Source organism: Aythya ferina (genome assembly GCF_964211825.1).
Source record: "Aythya ferina genome assembly, chromosome: 16".
Lineage (NCBI taxonomy): Eukaryota > Metazoa > Chordata > Aves > Anseriformes > Anatidae > Aythya > Aythya ferina.
In genome coordinates, this window is record NC_140315.1 from 8,258,016 (window position 1) to 8,274,814 (window position 16,799).

The following is a 16,799-nucleotide window of genomic DNA, read 5'->3' on the forward strand; positions in this document are numbered from 1 at the left end:
TGCAGTTTTACCCATTGCTCAGTTGCCTTCACTTTAACAGATAGCAAAACCCCTTTTTTTCTTTTCATTTTTTTAGAAGCAATGATCTCAGTCTTTTAGTACGTATTGATAACCGAATATTGAAGAAAGCATTGGTGACAAAATCTTATCCTTTGACAACTGCATGCTAATAGGCCATCTGTTTTCAAGCTTAGTACAAATTCACCTTCCTTCCAGTCAGAAGATCAACTATTTTGTATTTTGTGTTTAATTTTGTTACCTTTTCTTAAATATGTTTTAATCATTTCAGAAAAACTTTAAATGAACCTAACAGCCTCTCTCTCCACTATTGTTGTAGCTGTTTGCCACATCTGAGGATTCTCATAATCTGACTGAGGTTTGGTTTAGACATATGCAGTTCTACACAGTGAATTAAATGACACTAGAAGTCTTCCTTTTTAGATACTTGAGTCAGTAATAAAGGAGATCTGAATTGACCTGGAAGTAGGAGGGAATGATACTATTACAGTTACTTATTTGATTTTCCTGGTTTAACACATAGTGTATTAAGGTATAGATTGCAATAGGCTCTACGAATGGTGCAATATAGAGTAATGTCAGCATTTACAGAACGGTGAGAAGGTGAGAAATCTCTCTATAAAATAAGCCCTTTCTTCAGCATCTGAAAGACTGGGTATTGTTTGTTACAGGAAATGGGAAACCATATTATGATGGATTTCTAGTGGTGGTGTTGGTCTAAAAATAGCCCTTTATTACTGTGTTCCATAAAATACACTGATGTTGTGCTTTTTTCTACTTAATTCCAGAATAAGAACCTTAATATAAAAGGAGACAGTGTTTTAGTTTTTGTATCGCGTCTCCAGCCTACCAGATGTGAGGCTTCAGAAGGTGGACAGAAGCATATATTCCTACTTATACAAAGGAAGTCTACAGCTCTAGCTACTTTAAATCATCTGTGTGTAACATGTTTGACACACATGACGAATGTTTGTAACTATGTGAATTTCATATCTTAACTCATCTGAAATGTCAGATTGCTTGTGGCTATCTCTGAGGCCAGTGCAGTTTTAGTTCCTGTTACAACAGATGACAAGAACTGCATCAGCAACGTGTTAAATATAACAGATTGAGGGAGCAGGGAAAGTAGGCAAGTATGGAACTTTCAAATATCCCTTTTTTTTCCTTCCCCCCATCCAAGATTGTTTTAGAGTTCAGGATTGTGCTTTGATCAGAAGGAAAAGGTATGGTTGCTTTAAGGGCTTGTGTGGCCTTAGAATGTAACTTAGCTTAACTCTGTTTGCACACCAAAAATAAGTTTTGAAGAGTGTGTTTCATCTTACAGTTTGTAATAGATTAGGAGACTGAACTAGCTAATATTTTGTATTTGTCTTACACCTATGAATGTTTAGCAAATTTTGATGGGAAGTAACTCAGGTCTTGATACTGTCTCATTGGACTCCAACAACCATGCTTTCTTTTGCCCCCCAAAAAATGAGATTATGGTGAACTTGTCCGTGCTCAGCTGCAGGGAATGCAGCTTCTGTTGGCTGGAGGAGAAAGATGTTTATGATCTAGCCTTACATGCTGGGTTTACGGTTAAACTCTTGAAGACCTTTTATACTGGCGCTTAGCACCTCATGTATGTTCAGATGATGAACTTGGCCTAATCTGTAGGCCCAAAATTGCAGGGAATAAATCTAAATGTTTGAGGTGGTTGCAGTAGGTTGTGAGACTATAGTTGTTTAGAGAAATTCACAGAATTTCCGTTTTTAAAAACTGCTTTTCCATATTCAGTTTCTGCTTTGTTGTTTGTTTTAAGGACTATCGGACAAAGCCCTTTTGCTGCAGTGCATGTCCATTTTCCTCGAAGTTCTTTTCAGCCTACAAAAGCCACTTCCGGAATGTTCATAGTGAAGACTTTGAAAATCGGATTCTCCTTAATTGTCCTTACTGTACTTTCAATGCGGACAAAAAGACTTTGGAAACGCACATTAAAATATTTCATGCTCCAAATGCCAATACACCAAGTGGAGGCATCAGCACTTTTAAAGATAAAAACAAACATGATAGCCTTAAACCTAAGCAGGCTGACAGTGTAGAACAAGCTGTTTATTACTGTAAGAAGTGCACTTACCGAGATCCTCTGTATGAAATAGTTAGAAAGCACATTTACAGGGAACATTTTCAGCATGTAGCTGCTCCTTACGTAGCAAAGGGAGGTGAGAAGTCGCTCAATGGTGCAGTTCCATTAAGTTCCAGTACCCGGGAGGAGGGTAGTATTCACTGCAAACGATGCCTTTTTATGCCGAAATCATACGAAGCTTTAGTACAGCATGTTATCGAAGACCACGAACGTATAGGATATCAGGTAACTGCAATGATAGGTCACACTAACGTAGTGGTTCCAAGATCGAAACCTTTGATGCTAATAGCTCCAAAACCACAGGATAAAAAGCCTATGGGACTCCCTCAGAGGATGGGTCCCCTTTCCCCTGGAAGTGTTCGATCTCTTTCATCCCAACAGATGATGAACAGACTCACTATACCAAAGCCTACGTTAAATTCCGCAGGAGTGAATATGATGTCAAACGTTCACCTACAGCAAAACAACTACGGAGTCAAATCAGTACCGCCAAGCTATGTTGGTCAGCCAGGGGGGAGGTTAAACTTAAGTGGTAATGCACCAGTTTCTCTTTCACAGCAGTCTCAAACAATGAAACAGTTTTCAAGTGGCAATGGAAGGCCTTACACGCTTGGAGGGGAACAGAGGTCACAGGCCTCAGCAAGATACTCTCTTCAGTCTGCCAATTCGTCCTCTCTTTCATCAGCCCAGTTGAAACAAACATCATTATCTCAGTCACAGGCAGCTTCAAGAGTATTAGGTCAGTCTGGCTCAAAATCTCCCGTAGCTGCTACAGGTCCTTCTGCTGTCAATACATCATCCACACAAAAGTGGAAAATCTGTACAATCTGTAATGAGCTGTTTCCTGAAAATGTGTATAGTGTCCACTTTGAAAAGGAGCACAAGGCTGAAAAGGTGCCTGCAGTAGCTAACTATATAATGAAAATACACAATTTCACTAGCAAATGTCTATACTGTAATCGCTATTTACCCACTGATACATTGCTTAACCATATGCTAATACACGGTCTGTCTTGTCCGTATTGCCGGTCAACCTTCAATGATGTTGAAAAGATGGCTGCTCATATGCGAATGGTTCATGTTGATGAAGAAATGGGACCTAAGACTGATTCCACTCTAACATTTGATTTGACGCTGCAGCAGGGCAGTCACACGAACATCCATCTACTTGTAACCACCTACAACTTGAGAGATGCTCCTGCTGAATCTGTAGCTTACCATGCTCAGAATACTCCCCCCGTTCCTCCCAAACCACAGCCAAAAATGCAGGAGAAGTCTGATGTACCTGTAAAAAGTTCCCCACAAGCGGCAGTTCCCTACAAAAAAGACGTAGGGAAAACTCTGTGTCCTCTGTGCTTTTCAATCCTAAAAGGACCCATCTCTGATGCACTTGCACATCATTTACGAGAGAGGCATCAAGTTATTCAGACAGTTCATCCAGTTGAGAAAAAGCTAACCTACAAATGCATTCATTGCCTTGGGGTATATACCAGTAACATGACTGCCTCAACTATAACGCTGCACCTTGTTCACTGCAGAGGTGTTGGGAAGACTCAGAACGGCCAGGACAAAGGTACTTCGTCATCTCGGCTAGGCCAGTCTCCAGCTGTAGCACCTGTAAAACGTACTTACGAACACATGGAGTTCTCCCTGATGAAAAGAAGGAAAATGGATGATGATGACTCCCCCTCTGCCTTTGAGGAGAAGCCTGAAGAACCTGTAGTTCTAGCATTGGACCCCAAGGGTCATGAAGATGATTCCTACGAAGCCAGGAAAACATTTCTCACAAAGTATTTTAATAAGCAACCATATCCCACTAGGAGAGAGATTGAAAAGCTGGCTGCCAGTTTGTGGCTCTGGAAGTCTGATATCGCGTCTCACTTTAGCAACAAAAGGAAGAAATGTGTTAGAGATTGTGAAAAATATAAACCTGGTGTGTTGCTTGGTTTCAACATGAAAGAACTAAACAAAGTTAAGCACGAAATGGATTTTGATGCTGAATGGCTGTTTGAAAACCACGATGAAAAGAATTCCAGAGTCAATGTTAGTAAGACTGTTGACAAAAAAATAAACATAGAAAAAGACAATGAAAGTTCCTCAGACAGCTATGAGAATATAGAAGAGGAATACAATGAAAGCGGTAGTCCATTTGGTCCACATATTTCTGACATTGGTGGGAAAGCCTCTTCTGATAGCACAGTGGAGAACCCAGATGACAGCATATCCAAGGAAATCATTGAAGAAAATACTTTACAGTCTCCAGAGAAATCTGATCAAAAACAAGAGGAAAGCTCTAAATATGAAGAGATTTCTGCTGACGAGCCAACAAAACTGGTGGGTGATGTTTCAGATAGTGAAGGTGATCAGGATGAGCAAGATGATGCTGTTGAATGGAAAGATGGAGCTTCGCAGTCTGAAAGTGGGCCTGGTTCTCAGCAGGTTTCAGATTTTGAAGATAATACATCAGAAGTAAAACCAGAAGTGTGGACAGATGAATCCTCCCAAAGTGAAGATGCTGGTAGCAGTAAACCGACTGTTGAGACAAAAGAGGGTGGATCTGAAAGTGATGAAGAACAGTCAAAGTGGAAGAATCGTTCCTATGGAAAAGTAGAAGAGTTTTGGTCTAAGGACCAGTCGCAATGGAAAAATGCATCAGAGATTGAGGAGAGCTTGTCAAATCAGCAGATGGAATGGCAGAATAGCACAATTGACAGTGAGGACGGAGATCAGTTTGACAGTGTGACTGACGGGGTAGCAGAACCAATTCACAGCAGCTTAACCGGTGTGGAGCTGAGTAGCCAGCAAGCATAAGCTGCTTGATGCAGAAGTGTCAGTAATACCCGCTCTACAACTGTCTAAACACTTTCATTTCAGTATGACTGCTAAGCTTAAATTCTAACTGGTACTGCCTTTCAAGTGCTAGGTCATGGTGAGTGGTGTTCGAGGCCGCTGTTACTCCAGTGGTTCTGTAAGGATGCTGTTGGCTAATCTCGCTTGAGAATACCTGCTGGGACGAGCACAGTAACTTAATGTGAAAACAGATAAGCCGGTGGCTCCAGAATGCACACAGAGAAAAGCAGAGGTTTGTTTTATCTGCATTTTCAACATTTATTTCACTCTTGTACATGTTCAGTTGTATGTCTTTTTAAACATTACCCTTTTTCACATGGTAGTGTAGGGCCAACGTACAAACTACCAGTTCAACGTGTATAGTAGACTATGGGGAAATTGATTTTTTTCATGTATCATTCTGAATAGTTGAAATGTATATTTGTACAGTCTTTTAGACCTATTCAAGTGAAGCTTATGAAATTGTTCTTGTGTACCCATCATAGATTTGTTTCTCTTTTTTAGTGTTGCCCTGCTGTGTAATAAATGCTGTATCTAGTTTACCTAGCAAAAGCTTGAAACTGCTATAGTATGACTTTTGACAAACTTAGTTTTTGCACATAACCTTGTACAATCTCAAAAACAGAGCCCAGCAACATAAAATATATCTGGACTCTATTGTATTATAGAATTTTCTTGTTCTGAATATCCTTGACATTACAACTGATGATAAACGTATTTCAGAGCCATTTTCTGAAATCTTTTAAGCTAAAAAAGAAAAATCACATGCAAGAAACAAGTTTGCAGCTACTAATTTTGACACCTTTTAGATCTGTATAAAAGTGTATTGTGTTGAAGCAGCACACTGAAACAAAAGTGCTGTGTTTTGGATATTTAGTTTTATCTTTAGTTAACACCAACAAGGTGTTGTATTCATTTATACCATCTAATATATGACACACTGTTGTAGTATGTATAATTTTGTGATCTTTATTTCCCTTTGTATTCTTCATTTAAGCATCTAAATAAATTGCTGTATTGTGCTTAATGTAAATATTTGCTTTATTACATGCAAGTGCCATATGCCTGTTTGGTAAATCCCGCAGTGCTACTTTTTTTTTTTTTCCCCTTGTCCAAAAAGTGCTCCACAGCTCTGCAGGAGCATGTATGTATAGTATTTTCTTACTGGATAGACTGATGTCTTCAAGGACATTGAAAAATCCTACAAAACTAACTTTGTCTGAATTTGTCTTTAGCATTCTAGAACACTACTTTATAAATAAAGTTATAGTGGTTGTAGTTCTGCATCCTTGAGAAACAGTCTATGAACTACTTGCATTTTTCATCCCTTTATATACTAATGAAGATCCTTTCACATATTAAAAAGTTACCTAGAACTTTGTCTCCCTCTGAAGCACTGTGCATTCAGGGTAGGGGATAGGGAAGGTATTTGAATACTTACCATTTAAACACAAAGGAGCATGCCTTGCAAGCTACAGCTTTTTTTTTTTTTTTTTTTTTATAAAGAAAAAGTAATTTGAATACTTAAACTGATTTTTATGTTTAAGATTTATTATTGGTTTGGTCGTTTTGGCATTCTGGCAAGTGTGCAATACAAGACAGCTACATACCCAAAACTTCACTGAGATAATCAGTTACAGAAGGGATTTAATTGTGTTGAGAACAAAGCTATTGTTAAGTACAGCAATGAGCCTGATTTAGGCATATGTCTAATAAAATAACAAAATACTTTCTTAACAAGATTTAAATTTACTTGTGAAATTGTCATGAATGTGCTAAAGGAGGAAGTAGTTTTGTTCAGCATTTTAAGTAGCAAAACTGTTTCACAGAGATCTTTAGAAATGTATACATTTCTATAGCAATTTTGGGTAAGTATAAATTGTACTTTCCACTACTATAACAAACAAGCTACTATATAAGCCAAATCCAAAAATATTTTTATCTTCTCCTGTTCTGCAACTAACTTGTGCTGCTGACATTCTTTGGAAAGAGTATTCCTTTTTTGTTGTTTGTGTCTGAAAACAGTTACCTTTAGCTGAAGTTGATTTAGCTTTGCTTATGGATCTTTTTTACCCTTTCACAGAAGGCTTCCATACTGCTTTTTTAACTGAGAGGTAGAGATGTTGGACTGGGTCCTACCGATACGCTCGTGTTAAGGTAACTTTTAGGAACAATACAGGAAAAATGTTTTTGATGTTTACATCAGTAGATGAGCTCTTAGGGCCTCTCTGTCTTAAAAGGAAAACTAGAGCCTCAAAACAAGAGCCTCAACTCTCATTTTGTTATCAGGCTTTATAATCTCTTGCATGGAAAATACCTTTACAGTAAGGTCAAATGAGACTTAACTACTCCTTATAGATACCAGGTGGTGTTTCTTTTCCAGCAACACCAACTATTTGGAGTCCCAGAAAAGGCTGTTCCCTGACAAGAATACTTGGTTGTGTTCCTGTTGCACAAGGGACTGTCTGAATACATGACATTTCAGAATTTGTAGAGTGTCGTTTCACCTAGGCTTTAAGAGGTTAATTTAGAAAACAAAAAAACAAAAACCAAAAACCACACAACTTAAAGGTTGCTGCACTACCATTTAAGAGCTTTTTTATCTGTTAAGTAAAAATCACTTTATGACTTTGCATCATATTTGTCTCAGTATCCATCAAGGTTACTTCACATTGGTGAAGTTTACAGTTCAGGCCAAATTTCTAAAGTCTGAGCTCCTGGTTGTAGTCAGTGAATAGTGAGACTGAAATATGAAGTCATTAGAAGTGTTTTATTTGCCAGAAAATGCCATTAATAAGAAATACAATTTTATGTAGTGATTAAAGGTCTTGCATAAAAATGTTACTTACCAGAAATATTAAGGATAGGGTTGTTTCACTTTTAGCATAAGCCTTGAGTATTTCAAACAAGTTACTTTTAAAATCTGAGTATTAGTCTAGGCAAGAATTCCTTTCTAGATTTGAGGCAAACCACACATTTTGTTTTTGAGGAAGTCAAAAAGCAGAAGAGGAACAGGCCAATAAAACTAGAGAAACCTTAAATCCAGTTTGCGTAATCTTAGGTTATCACACTATTATAGTTGTGTGAGGTGGAAGTTACCCAGTGTTTACATACCTTACTAAAGTTCTTTAGCAGAACTCCAGAAACATGCCAGCTGTGCATGCAGAGTAGCCAGCTCAAGCTGACCCATTAAGTCTGCTGGCTTTGGCCAGCACAATATAGCAGGAAGATCATTAACTTAAGAATATGCTACGTAATTTGCATCAGACAGTTTACCTGAATTGAAGCAAAGTTAACTTTGGCTTCATCCTAAACATGTTACCTGAAATCTGAAGGTTTAACTGTGTGAGGAGGCAGGAGGACATCACCATACACTTTGTTTCTAGACACAAGACAGCTTTGCACAACAAAAAAAGTGTGGCCTGGTAATTTGACTTTTGACAAATGCCTGAGACAGGTGAGGACAGCCTGAGATGGTTAGGGGTAGCTGCATTTTTATATGACACAATCTATTTCTATGGGTTTGTAATAGCAGTAATTTTGGACCATCATTTACTGCACTGACCTGCAGCTGACACATACTGCTTCAACAAGGACACTTTTCCCATTTCTTTACTATACTCTGCTTCCATCCCTTCCCCTTCCCTCCTTGAAGCATGGTTACAGAACACGAGCTTTCATCCAACCTAAACAGTTATTTTCCAGCAGGAACAGAGAGACAGCTTTTGCTAAGCTAGTTTTCTATCAGCAGCACCATACACTAATGTCACACTTGATCTCAGCATTTTCCTTCAGGTACTGTGAATTAGCACTTCATATACACTAGCATTTGTACTCAGGTCAAAATCTTTTACATGATGTTCCAGAAATATCTGCATTGAAGTTGTACTTCACAAGCTCTTAATCTTACTGAACAAGTGACATTTAACACTGCCATCCTCTGTCCAGCTGAAACGTTTCTGCAACAACTTGCCAATTAATGCTTGACCCTTCAGCAAGACAGAAACCTGAATATTTACCCAGTATTTTCATGCTAACTTTCTATCATTATCACCAAAAAATTAGTAATTTTAAATACCTGCTAATACAGTAATCCATTTTGTAGTATGTATATTACAAACACTACTAAGGTAAAAAAAGTTTATTTCAATTTTTCATCAGAACCAAAAAAAAATGTCAGGAGCATGGTGTCTGTACTGTCTCTTCATTTCTGATAATAAAGCTGCTGCTATTTGGATAAATGGGTTGGTATAATTAGAGTATTTTGTTACCTTCATAATTAATTTTCCTCTCTATAATACCAGTTCATTTGTAATAATCCATTTCAATAACCTGCATTGCAGGGGCAGAGACATTGACTAGGTCTCTCTATTGCTTTATATTTTAATTCAACTTTATCTCCCATCATCAGTTCCACTAATAAATATGAAAAGGTTGAGTTCATTTATTTCTGCATCAGAAAAGCATTGGTCTCCATGGTTACTCAAAGCCATGTAGCTTTACTTTCACCGTAAGATTTTTTTCCTTTTTTTTCCTCTCCTTTTCCAGTATTTACATTGGATCCTCCATTAAAGAGCATTTATTTCTGTTTCTCCAAATTGTGCTATATGCAAAGCCAATCATCTAAAATTGTTTATTTTTCAGAAGCAATCTACCATCTCAGCCAATACCCCCCTCATTGTTGCCATAGTGAGATTTTCTGTGTATAAGGGAGACGAGTATCTTCTAAGTATATAACCATCTCTTTCTAATGTTTTCTGTTCAGACAAGGGAGCGGGGTATTTTTGATTGCCCTAGACATACTTTGCAGTCCAAAAAAAAAAAAACAAAAAAAGCTACGGGTGGGATGTTGAACTATGCTCCTTCAGTGCTGGTTAAATAGAATCTTCATTACAAAATGGCACATCCAAAGGTCCATAATAACTTTGCAGAAAGTTTATTCACACCATTCAACTTACGTTACACAACAGCTTTTAAAACCCTACCCCTCATTTGAAGAGGAATGCTGGAAGCTCCAGCCACATGTGGTTTATTGAATTCTTAAATTTTGATACTTATTTTATTCTGCCTTGTAAAACCCGAACATTTGTGAAGCTGGCTTATTAACAAGTTGTATTGATACTGTTAGCATGCTATACTAGCATGCTCTTAAACCTGATCATTTTAATTATAATAATGTGAGGGTAAACAAAGTAAGTTTTTGTGTATTTTCTTTGCTGATTTAGTAAGCTTATAGTGAAAGCTACTGTGACCAAATCTTAGAATAAATGTTCCAGACTCTGTATGGCCACAGTACAATTGGAAAGCTTTAGCTGCTCATCGAAATACAAACCAAAGATCTGGCATGTAATGGTTACTTTGTCATTAGAAAGAAGCATGAGCCATAAGAACAAACCCAGCCTTTTCTAAAAAGCTGTTGGGAGACACAAATTAGTGGTTTGGGTATTTGGTACCTACGTAGTTCATAGGAAAATAGTCTTCAGTTCTGTAGAGTTTTGGCAGATCATAGGAGTGTGCTACTGATGGAGGATGACTCTGAAACAGAAACAGCACAGAAATTAATCTTATTGTTAAACAACAGGAAATAATACCTTGAGGGATTCTTCAGAATATGCACTGGAGCTGCATTCCAACTGAGGAAGAAGATGTGGATGATGAAGTGGCTTGATTAAACCTTTAGTAGCTTGCATGAATGTCAATCAAAAGAATGGAGAGCAGGTATCCTGCTGCTAACCATTATCTCACTGTAAAGGTAGGTACACATTTAGAAATTGCTTGAATTCAAACGTACTACTTAGTGTGCTCTGGCAAAAGACATGGTAGGCTCCAAATGGAAAATGACTTCATGATGTACTATGCTTGCAAACCGTATCTCTCAACTTCCTTTTCCTTTAATGTTAAAGTTAATTGTTTAAAGCTGCAACTCAAAAACAAAAAAGCCTTCCACTCTATATTCTGCTTTACTTCATGAAGGACACTATACTTCCCACCATTAGAAAGTTGTGGTTTTGTCTGCTTTTAAAATGAGTTCTCTACTTGCTCTGGTTCAAGGATATGCTGATGATTACTTCGATTTTGCACCTTGCATCCTAGAATGCATATTTAACCACAGCCTGTTGTAACTACAGTACTTACGTAGTTAAATAGTATGTTCAAATTTTAGCACCAGGGGAAGTTACACTCCTCCGTAAGGTAGCTTTATTGCGTTTGTGCCTTTATGCCAAATACTTTTTTTTTTTTTTTGGAGGTGGGGGAAGCAGCTTTCTTTCAAAACATGCTACTCTAAAACAGGTAAGAGCACCAGGAACTGGAATGGTAAAGTTACAAATGTTTTTCATTTAATCTCCTGCTTTTGCAATACATATCTTGGGAATCCATAATGCTGTGAAAAGATGAGGGACCTCTAGCTAGTAACTTCAAACCAGGTGCATTCCATATGAACAATGGTGAAAATGAGTCTTACTCCTAAATACAGGTGATGTGGATTCTTGATCACCTATATTTTGCACATGTGTTCTTGATCTCTTGTACAAGAGAGATGGGGGGGGAAAAACCCTGCAGCATCTCATAATTAAAGTTATTTTCCAATACAAGATAACTGGCTCTGTAAACAATTCTGAAAATGTAGAATCAGGCTTTCACACCTGATTCTATAGTCTTAGCTTAGCAATCACCTTAGCTGGATTAATATTGAACAGCTAAAAATAGAGTAGAACACAGGGGAAATCAGTTTTAAAGCACAGAAAATGCAAATTAGTAACACTGGAAAAGACTGACTAAAGAAATATAGAGAGGGATTTAGTTTTGCTTGTGGGGTTTTGAAGAATTCAAATAATTGATTAATCCTGTACTGAGGAGGATCAAATAATATTTCTACAGTGCAACTATTCAAACCTCTAGCTAAAATCACAGTCTCAACGGCAAATTAAGAACCTAACCCTCCATAAAGCTAAAGGTCTTCAGGCTCTAAACGTAATGTATATTTCCACAAAACAGTTTACTAGGTAGATGTAATCTTCACATTGATCTGTATTTAATTTTCAGTTGTGTTTCAATTCTGTTTACATAAATTTCTTGATATTCCACTGGTAATACATTGGAATAGATGCTGTCTCTCCACATACATCTAGGCACGATTTAAGACAGAAATATTAATTTATATAATGATCTAGGAACCAGGTACCTAAGCTGCATTGCTCTGCTATCATTGTCAAAGCAGACAGGATGACTGGGGTTCTGCTGACAAACTCTCCATTGGCCATCTAGGAGAACAAGACCACGTTCTCGGAGGACACTTACCAGATATTAGAAAATATAAACCTTGCTATGGGAGAGAAACACTTAGTGCAAATCATCAACAGACATATGTAGCTTTGCAGGTTTTATGTGCAGATCCAAGCAGGAGATAAGCTCCTTTTAACGGGCAGAATTCTAGACTCTTTAATGTAGAAGGCAATCAATTTTTTTCCACCTGAGATTGAAAATCAACAGCCAGTCAAAACCACTGAGTAAGAGAAGACAAAGAATCGGAATCGATCATGCAGTACTACTAGCAACTAGGCTCATGTCTGCAAAACAGAAAGGAGAGGAAAAAACAAGCTGTAACAATCGCCTGCGTTCACAGTGCAGTACTAAGATGCTTTGGACTCTCAATAGTAAATGAGAGGCAAAGATACTGATCCCTACAACCTGACAGCATTTTACAAGGAACGGGTCTGAGAAAAGCTCTCCTTCACAATGTACAAATGCCATGCAGGGTTAAAAGACAAGGGCACAGGGAATCTGTGCTGCACACATCACACATACTGAAGATGAAATAATTCCTTTGTGGTCAGGCTGCTTTGAAGCTTAAAGAAAAAGCAATACAGTTGCTAGCTAAGAAGGGGGAAAGGAAAACGGGAGGAGAGGGGGTGGCTTGAAATTCCAAAGCCTATTAAAGTCATAAAAAAATAAAGACTTAAGTGGCAACAAATGGCTTTTCACCTCCAGATCATTTGATTTATGTCTGTCACAATATAATACAAGCTGGATTACGGTTCTTAGAAAGTTGGTGCTCTCATTAGGATGGCATCCATACCATAAATTAAAACCGCTGCTGGCAGTGCCTACAACAGCAGTTTGTTGAAGGCCAGGTGGCCATAAGCCGTGCTTGTGTCTAATCCCAGCTATAAAGGCCTCAGGACAAGGAGCTGTCATCTCGCTGGCCTCTGTGAGCGCCTAAGGCACCTACTGCGTGCTGACACACAAATCCTTATTTCTCCTCTAACTTGTCTCAGGTCAGGTCTCAGACAGCTGAGCGCAGTCCAGCAGCTTTGCCCTGCACCTGAATTCCAGCAGCAGCACTGACAGGGCTGTAATCCTTACACCTGGCACTAGCAGGAAGCTTGCTCAGCATTTCAAAACTGAACATTTACGACATTGGGTATTTCAAGCCAAAACACGTTTTAGCACAACAGAATGGTATCCAGCACTACCGAACCCCACTGAAGTCCCCTTCGAGAACAGCCTATAACAACACGAAAAACAAAGCACGCATATCTGTCTAAATCTAGGCACAGTTGCAGCCCAATCTGCAACTGCCCTGGAGTTTCTAACCAGGAGAAGGAAGCTAACAAGTAGGGAAGTCAGTGAAACGCGAGTGGGAAACAGAGCTCTGTTGGGATGCCTCATACTGCAGCTTTTCTCCCAAACGTGGAAGCCATTAACTTAAAGATCCAACAACAAGTGAATAAACTGAGGAAATAAGGAATAAAGAAATGATAGAGGAATTTAGCATTTGGAAGGAAGAATAGCAGGTTTAGATGAAGCTAGATGAAGTAGCAGAAATGAAAAGCTTAAAGCACTCGAGAGTGCTTTTGAAAAATAAAGTGCACGCAGTAATTCTGCACTTGCAGGCAACTAAAGGAAGTGGCATGTACAATCACGCCTGAAAGATTAAAACTTCTGGTGGCAGCTCCAGAGACTTCAGCGCGTTACACTTCGACAGGCAGCCCAGTCATCCAGGGAGACAAGTTGTGTGACTTACTATCCAAGGCACTAAAAGCACCCCTTGAGAAAATCAGTTTGAAGCCCCTAAAACGCAAGCCCCCAGCTGGGAGAGCAAAAGACATGAGAGGAGTACGAAGATGACCCATTTAAGAGCTTTGTGGTTACTCTGACAACTGCACCCTAGCATCAGAATGGCGAAGTTGGGTCAAAAGGTGATCGCTTACAGATTATATCACCTCCAGGAAACAGCTTAATTCACAGGCAGATTCCACATTCTGTTGAAGAAAAATACAAATGCTGTGCTGAACGTGTCGGCTGGCTTAATTTTCATAGGCAGCCTTCAGTCAGCTTGCCTCAGCTCCGGCACGGCAACCTTACACTGAAGGCAAGTGCTGCAAGAATTCTTGGGGTGGACACAGGACATTGTTGCCTTGCTATTTAAGTATCTAAAAGATGTTCCAGTGATCCACTTTGGTAGTGCTTTGCTGAGGCAGATGTAGGGCATCCACCCCTGAGGGGCCGTGAGCCCAGCCCAGCCAGACAATTCACCCAGCTCTCCCTGGCTCTTTCCCTCTGCACCCCCAGGCAGAGCAGGGACAGGGATGGAGCCCATCCCATCGCCTGGGAGCCCATGGCAGAAGCAGGTGGGCAAGCACAGGCCGCGGGGGCTTCTTGGGGTGCAGGGGCACTGGCACAGCCAGCAAGGGCACCAGCAGAAAGCTGTGGCATCACTGTGAGGATTTCTGACCCTATTCCGAACAGTGTGTTTATCTGGGCTATTGCAGTGTGCCTGATCATTACCAGCTAAAACGTTGAGCTATTTTCACAGACAGAAAATAGCAGATTACCTGAGAAAACGAGGAGGGATATTATTTCCTACAGAAAAAAATAAGTTAACCTTTCACATGCTGCATTTCTGGAAACTTAGTCAGCAACTTGAACTTCCATTCTTACTTTGAAGAAAATACAGCAATCGTGCCAGATTGCACACACCACCCTACCCCCCACCACCACCTTTTTTAAGACAAAAAACAAGCAAGCAAGCAAACAAAAACCCTCACTTAAGGCTACCCCATTTAAAGCCTTGGTAGTTCAACTCAGCCAGATTTATTAACAATAGCTGTACGGGAGCAGCTATTCCTCATCCACCTGAGCTGAGCTCCTGGTCAGTTCTGCCTCTTCAAAGCTATGAAAATAAAATATTATGTCCACACTGCTGGGCCGTGATGCTGACTTTGCCTCAAGTGCTATTCATGTCTCCACGGCTCCTGAAGCCATTTATCGTACATCTGCTGCCCACCACCTGAAGCAGCACTAACACCTTTCCCTTGACACCAATAAACATATTTGCTGCTGTTAGCTTCCAGTGGAGGACCTCCAAAGCTTCCTGGAGCGCAGCTCAAGGAGCATTTCTCTGCAGAAACCTGCAACAACAATTTAAACTCTGCTATCAAAGATACGAGTTGATTCTTGCCTGTCTGGCAGAAATTATTTTCCAGATTTGGTCATTCTCAGGGGTATTAAGATCGATATGTAGACTGTAGGAATGATCAAAGCCAGGCAAAAATTGAAAGCTGTTTTTTGGGCAGCTCCAAAATCAGGCAAACATCTTCATTTTAACTAAAAGGCCAAAATTTTCCCACAAAATTTCAAAAATGTTGATTTTGGTCCCTATCAATCTTATTTTTTTTTATATACCATTTTATAAAACAATGGTAAAATATTTTTAACTTCAACTAAAATAGATTTAAAGTTCAACATCAAAAAATACTTAAGAATAAAAAACTAGCAATTTTGACTCTTCTAACCAGTCTTGTTCTGATTATTGCCAGTCCATCTAGTACAGTGCTAGTGGCCTCTTGTGAGACAGTTTTGGGAAAACTATGAAATAGTCACAATATTTTTCACGTCAGCTCTGATGCTGAGCACAACCAATCCTCACCTGCACATTCTTCTCAGAAGGAACCACTCTGAATCAGGGGCTGAGGATAGAACAGTCTGTGAAAGCGGGTCAGAGTCCAAAAAGGCATCACCCAGCCGAACCGTCTGCACCCACCAGAAAGTGCTGTTACCAGCCAGTTGTGTAAATGCACTGAAATCTGACCTTCTATACATCCGAATTTTTCTAAAGTAGAAAGTCGTTTCACTGCCCAACATTTCCACTGCATTAATTGCTTATAGTTTACTATCATATTGTCCAGATACCTCATACTGCCTGAAAGAAGTTTTCTCTCCTGCAGCTCCTCTTAACACAAAAATAAGTCAAGCCACCATTAAAATTGCATAACATCTTTGGACTTCTTTTGAACCTTAAATCCATACATATTTAAACATGAGATAATCCGCAGTTCTGTTCTCAGGCATACTATCATCCGTTAAACACTCACTATGTGCTAAGAAAATAATTTAATAAGGACATTTTTAACGGAGGAAAGGGGGTCTGACGTGCACTGCTGCCACATCAGAGACCTCTTTTGCTTTGGATGGCTTCCATGGTAATCCTTATCTCCCGTTTGTGGGGCTAGCAAACCCACTGTGCCAAGACAAACGAGCTCGGCTCTTCTATAGCGCGTGCTGAGTAAAACGCTCCAGTGAAAATACGGCGTAACACGTCATCTACACGAATGTGAAGAAACAAGCGGTGTAAAAACAGTGCTAAGGGTTATCCTTAACTAACTAACAAAGCTTCTCAGAAGCTTCTTAAAGCTTCTCAAAGTTGCTTAACCAGTGTCAAGGAATCACCTTTTAATTAGCAACTTCAAAATAGATCGAAGATTAATCCTAACAATAGCCTTACAAACTAGTCAAACACTGTTAC

At 39.3% G+C, this 16,799-nt stretch overlaps 2 protein-coding genes across 9 annotated transcripts in view; one reads left to right on the forward strand and one right to left on the reverse strand.

Annotated features, from left to right (window-relative positions):
- Positions 1-6,026, forward strand: part of ADNP (activity dependent neuroprotector homeobox) — a 30,997-nt gene extending 24,971 nt beyond the window's left edge. For all 5 annotated transcript variants that reach the window (XM_084537964.1, XM_084537966.1, XM_084537963.1 and 2 more), the window contains one exon: positions 1,820-6,026. In XM_084537964.1, the coding sequence (XP_084394090.1) occupies positions 1,820-4,954 (3,135 nt within the window). In that variant the 3' untranslated portion in view covers positions 4,955-6,026. The remainder of the gene's footprint in view (positions 1-1,819) is intronic.
- BCAS4 (breast carcinoma amplified sequence 4) overlaps positions 1-16,799 on the reverse strand; it is a 63,978-nt gene that overhangs the window by 11,422 nt on the left and 35,757 nt on the right. For all 4 annotated transcript variants that reach the window (XR_014698568.1, XM_084538009.1, XM_084538008.1 and 1 more), the window contains one exon: positions 10,451-10,528. Coding sequence is in view for 3 of the 4 variants with exons in the window: in XM_084538009.1 (XP_084394135.1) it covers positions 10,451-10,528 (78 nt within the window). In the remaining variant the exon portion in view is untranslated. The remainder of the gene's footprint in view (positions 1-10,450; positions 10,529-16,799) is intronic.